Source organism: Sardina pilchardus, chromosome 3, assembly GCF_963854185.1.
Source record: "Sardina pilchardus chromosome 3, fSarPil1.1, whole genome shotgun sequence".
NCBI classification, from domain to species: Eukaryota; Metazoa; Chordata; class Actinopteri; order Clupeiformes; family Clupeidae; genus Sardina; species Sardina pilchardus.
Genome location: NC_084996.1, coordinates 16,594,419 through 16,605,688, shown reverse-complemented (window position 1 = coordinate 16,605,688; position 11,270 = coordinate 16,594,419). Strand labels below are relative to the sequence as shown.

Genomic DNA, 11,270 nt, shown 5'->3' with positions numbered 1-11,270 from the left:
CCCGCTGGCAGAGACCTGGGAAGGCTGCCACATGGGACGCTTTTTTACACACTCAAACTTGGACATGTTTTGTATGCCGAGAGGATGGTGAGTGGATTTTTAATGAAATCTTTAAGACTCAATCTTTGTTTTTCATTTTAGAGACTTTTAATATGTTACTTATCTCACTCATTATCATATGTATATATTCTATAGATTACTGAGGTTGGTAACTGGACTTCTAATATATGTTTACTCTTATTTCATGCATTATCATATGTTATTTTTTATAGATAACAAATAACTGTCTTTATAAAGGAAACGCAATCTAGTCATCACAGGCAAACATTGTATGATTTTGTTAGAACTACACATCACTCACATCACTTTTCAAAATGTGTACATGACAATAAATCCTTAAATTTGATCTTACATTTTATGTGCCGCAAATAATAGGAAGTGTAGCAGTTCTCTCTTGATCAAAATCATGACATTCATCCTCACTAACACTTTAAATATTGCTGTTGCTCAAATAACCACTAGTATCCCACTTCCACTAAGTTCTTTTCAACTACTATTCCACTCTTCTGCAAAGGATTGTACATTCCTATCTTTTAACTAACATATAGTGGAAAAAACTAGGGAGTTAGAAGAAAGTGACACTAGATTGCATGAGGTTATGACTTCATATCTGTGCCGCAGAGAGAATGACTTTTTAAACTGTGTCCCTGTGGTTTCTGGAGCGGCAGAAGCACATTTCTTTGCAGGGAGTTGGACTGCAGTACTGAAGGCATATGGAGACGACTGCGGGAGTGGTTAAGTTAATGCCTCCAACCCAGCAAGGAACTGACCCAAAAAGACGTCTCCGGTTCTTTGCTGAATCTTCGCCCCGCCGTGCAGTCATCATGGGACCCTGACGCGTTCACAGGGGACAGCGGAGATGACAATGATCATTATGTCAGTTGGGAGACTTGTCACGCTACGACTATTGTCCGCGCCGCATTCAACCCAAAGTCATTTACACTTTCATTGGTGCCTATTTAGTCCCCATAAAAAGTTCAGGACAGCAATTTGTGAATCCTGCTCAGCCAAGTAGAAGTGTGGAGACGGAGGCGGTGTGTGTGTGTGTGTGTGTGTGTGTGTGTGTGTGTGTGTGTGTGTGTGTGTGTGTGTGTGTGTGTGTGTGTGTGAAAGGGGGGTGGACGGGTGTGGGGGAGGGGGAGGCCAAAGTTTTCTTTAAAAGTCAATTATTTGTTCTCTGAATTGGGGAGGTGCCCACTGAAGGCCCTATAGTCTGGGCTGTGGGCTCTTTAACATCTATTCTCTCCCTTTTCCCAAGCTGTGAACTCTAGAGTCAGAGGAGCCACTGCACTAGGGAGCCGAGTCAGACCCCTGGGTGCTCTGCCTTCACAGCGCACACATTTGTATCTCATTTTACGGCAGGGCTGCTCTATTCAGCCATCAGATCTGGGGATAATGGGCTAGTGGTCGGGTGAAAAATGGATGCCCGATTTAGCTCACTGGAGGTTGAAGAAACGATTGTCAGCAGGCAGTAAACCAGTACATACGAATCTAAAGTAGGGGAACACATTCATGCTTGATTCAAACCAGAAAAAATAATAAAATTGTTTGCTTTCCCATGCTATGTGTGCTATAATTAAGTTTCACTTATGTGTCTAATGATTTGTGTCCCTTCAGTAGAACACACGTACAGCAATTAATTTTGTTACAGACTCATTTTTAGCAGAATGCAATAAGACAATGGTATTTCAAAGTCATTGTCCCATAAAAACGGACAATAGAGGATGATGTAGTGATAGTGTGAGGTTGAACTGATGTGTTGGTCTGCAAGCACTTACAAACACTCTATTTCCCTCAAGGGATGCTCAGTAAGCACGAGTGATCCCCTTTGAGAACAACAATACAAGCATCTAACAAAACCCTGTGGAGAGTCATGCTCTCATGAGTTCCAGTTGTCTCGCAAAATGACTAGTAATTCAGAATGATGTCACATCCACGTATAAAAATGCATACTAGTTGTCAACAAGTCACAAGAACAAAGCACTACTGTTTGCTGGCGGGGAGAAACGACCTGGAAAACGATTCGGGAGGACAAATGGAACACACCATGAATTCCCATCTCTGCTACGTCATTATATGCCATTCACATATCCGCAGTGTGAGTACTGTAAGCACAACACAACCACATTCTACCATAGCCTACTGTTATTCTGTATTTAAGCAATAAGGCCTGGGAGGCCGGAGGTTACGCTGATTATACAACAGTTGAGGGGCCATCATTAGGCCTAAAAGCTGTTGTATAATTACTGTAACCTCCGGACTCAAGTGGCTTATTGCTTTTCTAAAACAGTTACTACATATATCTCACAAGAATTCAAGAAATGTAACAATTTATTTATAGATAATCATTCTTCCACCAAGAAATATATTTCCATATCTGAATGGTTTCCAAGCAACGTTGAGTGCAGCAACTGTAAATTGTGTATCAAGGTAGCGTAGCATAATATAGAACGAAATGTGGTCAAGGTTTATGTTTGTGCTCATTATAAAACAGCATTAAACATGATTTAGCCAATCATAATCAAGGACCGGAACTATCAGTTTTAGAAACTTGTTCAACTATTTTATTTTTTGAAGACCTTGAGAGGTAGATTATCTTTTTGTATTTGTACCCTGTAAATAGCAAATAAATGATTCCGCATAACACTTCAAGCATCTGACACCGCTAAATGCATCCGATTTTCAAATTGTAGCTCATTTTTTGAGAATACAAGCAAACAAAGAATGTGAAGTACTAATACACACAGAGTGAGACAGACACATGTACACTCACTGAAAATAAAATAAGAAAATAAGAAATACTTAAACACTCATTTTACCCATAAACTATGTAATACTGCACAATATGTAATAACCAATACAATAACTCTCTTACATTGCAAATATTAGACAATCATTTGTAATTACAGTAGTTATTACATAATACCTATACAATATATCACAATGGAATCATATCACTGCCTTGCATGCATGTATGTCCTTTCAGAAAGTTTGGTCCTATATATCCATACAGTACATTCTGCAATGGATATAATGTTCATTTAAATAACATCCACTGAAACGTAGAACATCTCATCTCTCTGTCTCTCTTTTTTCGCAATGACGTGTATGTGTTGGTATTGGCTGAATTGAGGAAAACACCCTCTTGTCCAAGGAAGACAATGTACTGGCCTCCTGTCTGGCTGTCCATCAGTGCATAGAGATGCCGCACGGCCCTGGGGCTATAGGGTTAGTCCAAGGGGAAGTCACACGGGTTCTGCTGCTCCCGCTTGGCCCTCAGGTACAGGGTGAGGAAGTCCTTAAAGCGGGGGGCACAGCCGAGCCAGGCCTCGCCAAAGTGCTCAGCGCCAGTGAAGAGGAACAGGCCTTCCCCTGGCCTCACGTGGCATGCCAGCAAGGTGCGGATGTGCCCGCGCCAGTTGTGCACCCGGGCGCCCGCCTCCCGCTCAAACACCCCACTTCGCTGACGATACATCCGGCTGCCCCGCACCTCCACCACGGACGTCTGTCGCTCGGCATCGTGGGTTACGTTCCAGATCGAGCCACGGATGACTAGGGTGTGACGAGAAGCCATGGATTAGATTGGATGTTATATACAAAACATAGCACAACACAATGGGGAGCATTTAGATCATCTACTAGTGGCTTTCAAACTGGAGACCTACTATTTGTAGAAAGTCCTTAAATCCCCCCCCCCCCCCCCCATCCAACCCCATCCTTAAACAATTTAGTTCAATTCAATCTTTCATACAAATTCACTAGAGGGTCCATAGCTTGGGAAAATAAAAGTAATCTTGTAATACAATAACAATTACCGCTCAGTCCTTTTTACACTTTCATTAGCCTGCTATTTTGCGCCATTATACGGGGCAGAAATAAAGGCGGTGCTCATGATGGCGATTTGGGAGGTGTGAGAGGCTTAAGGTCAGGCGGTGAATAGTGCCAGTTCAAAGGGCTCATTTCTTCTGCTTGGCTGCTGCTATCCATGTGCCTGCTTTGTGTGAGCCAGAGCCCATACATCTGTCACAGCTCATAGCCCAGGCTGGCCAGCAGGACTCTGGGAACTGACCAGTGCTGTGGCCAGCTGGCAGACCTCTGCTAAATACATCAGGTCTGTCTTGTTTATATCTTTGGCTTTCAAGTCTGTGGTGGTAATACTAATAAACGACCAGTGAGCAAAAGAGGATTCTCTAACTGAAATGGACTTTTGCTCTCACTCTTGTCTTTTGTTTGAGAGTTGTGCAATGTTATTCTTTACCATTAGGATTAGGGGGAAGTTATAGACATGGCACATGAAAGTCATTTCTCATACCAAAATCACTGTTACAGACGGCCAGCAGAAGTTCTGTGTTGTTGCATGGTTGGCAGGCAGCTGGGGAGAGAGAGAGAGAGATGGAGGGGTGGAGAGAGAGAGAGAGAGAGAGAGAGAGAGAGAGAGAGAGAGAGAGCAGATTAAGCTACAATGCTGAAATGTGTCTAAAAGCACCCTGGAGAAGATCACAAATAGTGAACAGGACAGTATACAACTGATCTGAAACAAAAGCATATAATATATGTAAATTAAACCTTTGGTGCATATGCACCTGTTTAAGACCTGAGAAAGAATCTCAAAGAGTGAAACAGGTCACATGGCCACTTCGATTCTTCTTGACCTCCAATTGTGCCACCATTGTGCTGCCTTAATTAGATAACTCCACCCAGACAGCTAACTGGTTGGTGAAGTCCTCTATTAGTATTCACGAAGGACCACCCTACCCAGCCAAAGCTAGACTAGGTAGACATGTCTTTGGTTATTATAATTTCCAAACTGGCATCTTGGGATCGCCCAGCAAACAGAGTGCCATGGTATTTCTGGAATCCACGGGATATTTGCCGTCTAGGAGACCGACTGACCCATAGGCCATACTCATCAGCATCTTTCTTTATCCCTTTTGTTTGTCTGAAGGACGGACAAAACACTGAGGAGGTGGGCTGGAATGCTGAGAAAACCAGAGGTGCATGTGCCATAGCATATTCTAAAAGCACTAGTGCAGTGTAGTTAAAAATAGCACTCTAAATATGCGAAGATGAGAGTAGTTTACAATGCAACAACATTATGCTAAATCAGAGTTAGACATTGTTCAAGTTGTGATTTCTCCACCAACCTTGCAGGGGCCTACGGAGCCTCCCGGCTGAACTCCATTTTCTGGGGAACTCGTAGTGGAAGCCCACTATCCGACGGCTGATGTCTTCTTGCGGGTTAGCCTGAATGAAAAGAGCAGATTTCTGACGTCCCCCTGCGCGAAAACAGTGCACGCGTTCCAACCGCTCGCCGTCAGCCATCAACAAGTCCAACTCCCCAGTGCGCTCAATGAACAGGCTAGCTCCTCGAAAGCCACGGAACGGTTTGATGCAGAGAGTGGTGCGCTGCGCCCGGGCAAGGATGGGTTCCAGGACCACCCGTAAGGCGCGGCTGGGGTATATCCATTCTACCGACCCCTCGGTGCAGTGCAAGCGGACCTGCTGCACCGCACGCAAATTATTGTCCTGCATTAGCCCACTGGAAAAAACAACACTAATAGTAAGATCACAAATGGCATACAACCACGACACCCACATGGGTCTACATTAGGCGTACTGCCCTCATGACATGCTGCATTCCTCGGAGGCATCCATTCAAACAAGCTGTCAGATGAAGGATGTTGTAATTAAAGAAAAATATTGTTTTAAAAACAATCTTACAATTCGTTTTCAACTCCACAATCAATTCAGTCGCAGACAATTAATTTGAATTATCCACGTAGGCCTACGCAATGTCACATTTTCGCTCATCAAAACATTTTTAAAAAGAAAAAAAAACAGAGTCATACCTTCCGCTCCAATTGCACAAATCAGCTCCGCAAGTGTAAAGAAAACAAAGAGCTAGAAGAAAGTGTAAAAAGGAGTTTCTAAAAGACATGCTAAAAGGCTCGCCGACTACAGCACACGGCCAACGTGACTCTTCCGTCTGGTGCTGACTGTCTGTGAAGCTATTGGTGGAATCTCAGGCAAGAACCCCCCTAAGCTTGAATGAATAATGAGATCAGAAACCCCAACCAGTAATGGCAGACAAAAGAAATGATTTAAAATAGATTAATCATTAAAAGACAAGACATGAGTTGCTCCCACAAAATATGGAGAAAGGCCTATCCGTTTATTCAAGCGTGGTGCAAAATGAAATAGGCTAATATAAATATAAATATGTTTTTCAGTTTCTCCAGGTCATACAGCCGAGAACATTAGGCTGGGCCTAGATTATTAAAGGCCTACGTTAATACGATTCAGCTAAATGAAACAGACGTCAGTTGGCAGGAATCGCCTAAAAAGCAAAAAGACGGAAACAAAGTTTTAGGCCTTATAGGCCTACATGATTAAATAAGAAATAAGCTACCCGATAAATATATGGCATTATTTATTAGGTCTATACATATATTTTATTTGTTTATTTATTTCTTTATAATATCCAATAGGCCTATAGAGGCTTTAGTCCTAGACATGTAGAAAAGTACAGTATAGCCCATTTGCCCAAACGGTAGGATAAGCTAGTGTTTGGACACACGAATTCTTATAGCGACCTCTAGAGGGATTGATAGCCTACAACACTGTAGACCTGTGATAGTGAATTCATGGTCTGCTATTTCTTTTCCTCTTTTTGCTATGGTATAGAACATAAGCCTAAACGGAGTTATTTTGGTAAGATTTAGGCTATATTGAGCATGATGAATAATTTCATGTGATTGATCATTTCTCCACATTCACCAAGTTTCATATAGGCATAGCTAGTCAAGTTTTTGGTCTGAGGCCGTCAGTCTTTTCAGACAATTGGTTAATAACTTGAATTGACTTATGGTAGCCTATCTGTAGGCTATTTCAAAATAGGCCCATGCCTTGTTACTTCTAGCACACTTTCGGGCTGCAGGAATGAATCATGTTATTTTCCCTCTAAGTTCATTAGGGCCTATAACTAAAATACATGACAGATATTCCCAATTCATATTGTCAATGTCCACCCGAAATATTCATGCTAGAAGAAGTTTGGAAAACAAATTAGCCTGTCACATAGACTCGCTATCTCCAGGCCTAGATGTTGCCAGTTCATACTGCTGCCATCCTAAAATGATCTAATCTACACATCATATTTTGATCAATAATTTAAATCATTTAATCTAAACGAGTTTTTCAGGAAGACTGTACGCACAGCCTATTGTGCGATATCCTGCTGGACAGACGGACCAATAGGCAACATTATGCGATGACATTTGGCCTAATTCCTAGCATGCCCATATTACATCGACGAACAGTCCATTGACCAAACTGACGCACAATATTATTTTTTTGTCCGCAAGTAGCCAATTGATGTTTTATAGCGTAAACGAATTTGCTGCTATAGGTCATAAGCTCTTTTTTTAGTGCAGGCTAATCAAAGATGTGGCTGGTCCAGCATATCGAACGGAAGAAAATTAGGCCTACTACACTAAATAGCCTACTTTTTGAAAGATTTCCTTGGTTTTTGGCTAGGCTGTTGGTAACATGAGGGAATTATTAGTCAAGCTACATTCATTTGGCTGACGTCTAGCCTACCCAAGGTGACTTAAAGTGAGGCCATTATTATTAATAATAATAATAATAATAATGTAGGCTAGCCTATTATAAGTAGTAGGCCTAGCTGTAGGCTTAGTAATACCTTGGTTTAATAAAGTAAAATAACAGGGACGGATATCAAGTCAATGAAAGTTGCATGAATATTGGCCTTAATGTAATGATAAGGGTGAGGAAATTATATAGGCTATTTATATTTTAAAATAGGCTAAATCAACGAGTGAATAGACTAATTATGAACAATTGACATTTTAAAAACGGACAATAAATTCCCTTTACTTGGCCATTGTAGAGCTTCATCAAAAATATAAGGGGGGGAAATCAACATTTTTTGTTCCCGATTCTACCATCTCATCTCGTTAAAAAAGTTTAAATAGCCTTACTACCAATAAGTCAAAAGTCAAGTGGCCTGATTAAGTTCTAAATTAAACGAATAAACATAAGGTCGAAATTATATTTGGGCTTCTGTAGCCTAGTTCTGATTAAAAAGTCAACAGCCCATCAAGAGGGACTTGCGTTGGCCTTAATAAATACCGTGATCCAAAAATCGCTTTTAAGCTTCTATTGAAGCTGCAAAATTATTAACGTGCCAAACAAAACAAAAAAAACACGTACAATTAAAATCAAATAACTATAGTTATTTTTCATGTCAAAGCACGTGCAATGATGCATGCCTGGACACGAATAACCCCACAACAAAATCATATTCTGGACCCACAATTTGTGCTTTAATACAGTAACACCTTTACAGCGCTGGTACACAATGATAAGGTCATTTAACTGAAGACAATATAATAATATGAGAATATTACTCGTCAATCTACATAATATATCATTTGAATAAAAGTGCTCGATGTTACAAGTTAAAGAAAAATGAATGGAGTTGTCAGTAGCGGTGTACACAGGGGGAAATAAACGGACAATTAATGTCAAAAACAGATGAACTCACTAAAAAAATAACATTTTCCATAGAAAAGGTCAATGTACATGTAGAGGTAAATACATATTTACACTATGCATGACTACAATCTACGTAAGCTGTACAAGTGCGAAGTAGATAGAAAGTAATTAATGATAAATCAGCTTTGAAATCAAGCGGAAAAAGGTGCAATGTCTATACATGGTCGATAGGCCTCATACTCGTATAAAAACGAAATCAACTCATCTCTTTTCTCTGAAAAAGCCCTTGTCTGTAGTACTTTCCTTAATGGTAACTGTTAAAAAATTACTGGTAACATCTGTGACGACAACTTTCTCCATGTTTGACATGGATGGACGCCATAATTCATCTGCAGACTGATCAAGTGTCTGATCACCAAAAATCCTTGGCACAGAATGTTTTGAACCAGACTGTTCCGTCTCTAAATCCTCCTCCTCCTCCTCCTCTTCCTCCTCCTCCTCCTCCTCCTCATATAACCGAGGTCTGCTTTGAATGTGGCCTTTAGACTGATGTGACGTTGCACTTGGACATTCTTTAACAGTTCTGTGGCCCTGAATCTCATGTCTTGGTTTGCCGAGAGCAGATGCCTGGATGAGATGGTAACCACTGGTAGCAGCCCCCATCGTTTTTTGTGAGTTTGTCTTATATCTTTCAGTCATTTGAGCAACGCTGCAGTCTGACATTTCACCTTCATGATGACCATACCTTCCCAGTTTAGAGGTCCCGTAAGCTAGCTGCTCATCTGACCTTCTCTTTGAGGCATCGGGGTAAGCGCAGCTGCCTGCACTGACATTGAACCTTAATTTGGGTTTCGGCCCTCTCTTCTTGGGCGTACTGACAAAGCCGTGGGTAACTCTTGTAGGCGATCCGGTTGGTCTTGGTCTTCTCTCCAACTCCTGTGGTCGGACGCTTTCTCCCCTATTCACGGTACTCGGTGGAAATATTGTAGGCACCACAGTGCGCAGACCCTCGCGCGCTCTGGGAGTTATGACAGGTTCAGCAACGGGATAGGAAACGTGCATTCCTCTTGACATCTCTCTTCGGAATTCATAAGATTTCCCTTTAGCCTTTGCTCTAGCCTGTAGACAATAAACGCATAACAATGAAATTACATCTAAGGTCTAATGCAACAGATATGCAGGACAGTCATAATAACACATGACCACATTAATGAACAGGAAATTGGTTGGCAAATAACGGCATAATTACAACAAGCAATTATTTATTGTTGTACGCTATTCTACAACTGAACATTGTATACGTAATCCCCACCACCATCATCTGTCATGATAGGCTACATTTAGTGTTTAGAATTGTGCTATTTGAATGTTGGTCACCTTCATCAGGAAAGTCTCAGGTTTTGGACCTCTTTTTTTCGGCCCATAAAGCTCCCGTTCACGTTCTCTGCAAAAACGTGATGGAACAACAAAGCCAAAGTTAGTAGCCTACGTCTCGTAAAAAACACCAATTCAGGCAGTGACTTTCCCTCCATGCAAACACATGGTCGTAAACCACAAATAGGCCTGCCTGCATATGTGACAGCTAACCACCAAATGTTAACATTACCTCTCTTCGAAGGCTGCAAAAAGACGTTCGTCCAAAATATTTTCCTCGGGTTCCCAGGTGCTGTATCTGCATCGAGACATTGACACAACTGGTAAACTCCCTTACAGTGGCTGCAAGCAATTTAATGCAAATACCGTAGCTTCATCAGAATATGCAATAACCATATGCTCAGCTAGCGGATAGTGAGATGCTAACGTTAGCTCCATTAGCTAAAGCAGCATCAGCCTTGCAAGCTTACAGTTTGGGGACAGCACCACCGCTAGCTAGATCCACGGCTTGTCCAGCTAAGCTACGACCTGCTAGCAAGCTTGCAACGACGCCAGCTCTGCGAGCTAACGAGCTAGCGTTCGTTCTGTACACGTCTTGTCAAATGTTAGCGTAGCCATTGCAATAACAGCGATTAGCTCGAACCCGTTATGACTAGGTTAACGTTATGCTTGCTGAATAAAATCGACTAACAGCGTTCGTCACTAGTGTCACATAAAGCAATGAACTGTCTGTAAGCTAACATTACTCACTTTTGAGACCAGCCTTTCCATTTCACGAGGTATTCCATCCGACCCTGCATGATGAATAAATAAGAGAAAATAGCGACAGACACATCACATATTGAAATCGAACGCACAGTTTATGATCAAAATGGCATTCTCTTCTTTATTCCAGCAAATATAAGCAAAAGATTATCATACTCGTCTTATGCGCCGTTTGATTATGGATTCGGCCGCAAAGACTCGCTCTCCGACCGCGGATAGCTCCATGTTTACTTCAGCGTCGCAGCACTTAAGCTGGCCTGGTATCTATCTCGCTTCTCGCCACCTTTGCCTCTGTGCTTTCACACAGCCCATAATACTCGACCAAAACGTCATGGGTTGCCATGAGGACCGGTGTTTTAGGAACATTTGCTCTACGCCCATTGGTTCCGTTGCAGGAAAGGAGGGGTTTGGTGTTTCCAGAGGAAATGACGAAATTATAATCAATCTACGGAGTTTTTGATCATGTTTTCCCCATCTGAGTTCTTTTCATTCATTTGCATGTCTACATATGGACGATTTTTGTAAAATAGTCTTTGTTTGAGTTGTGTATATCC

The 11,270-nt window shown here is 41.7% G+C and overlaps 2 protein-coding genes across 2 annotated transcripts; both read right to left on the bottom strand.

Annotated features, from left to right (window-relative positions):
• Nucleotides 1–3,289: 3,289 nt before the first annotated feature.
• LOC134075907 (meteorin-like protein) lies at nt 3,290–5,592 on the bottom strand. Its single transcript, XM_062530935.1, has 3 exons — nt 5,205–5,592; nt 4,373–4,432; nt 3,290–3,612 (listed from the first exon to the last, which is right to left on the bottom strand). The coding sequence occupies exons 1-3, from the start codon at nt 5,590–5,592 to the stop codon at nt 3,290–3,292; spliced, it is 771 nt and encodes a 256-aa protein (XP_062386919.1).
• A 2,791-nt stretch (nt 5,593–8,383) lies between these two features.
• Nucleotides 8,384–11,023, bottom strand: cbx8a (chromobox homolog 8a (Pc class homolog, Drosophila)). The gene is made up of 5 exons (XM_062532141.1): nt 10,873–11,023; nt 10,702–10,745; nt 10,184–10,249; nt 9,955–10,021; nt 8,384–9,696 (listed from the first exon to the last, which is right to left on the bottom strand). Exons 1-5 carry the CDS (start codon nt 10,939–10,941, stop codon nt 8,839–8,841), a joined length of 1,104 nt encoding a protein of 367 aa, XP_062388125.1. The 5' UTR covers nt 10,942–11,023; the 3' UTR covers nt 8,384–8,838.
• Nucleotides 11,024–11,270: the final 247 nt, after the last annotated feature.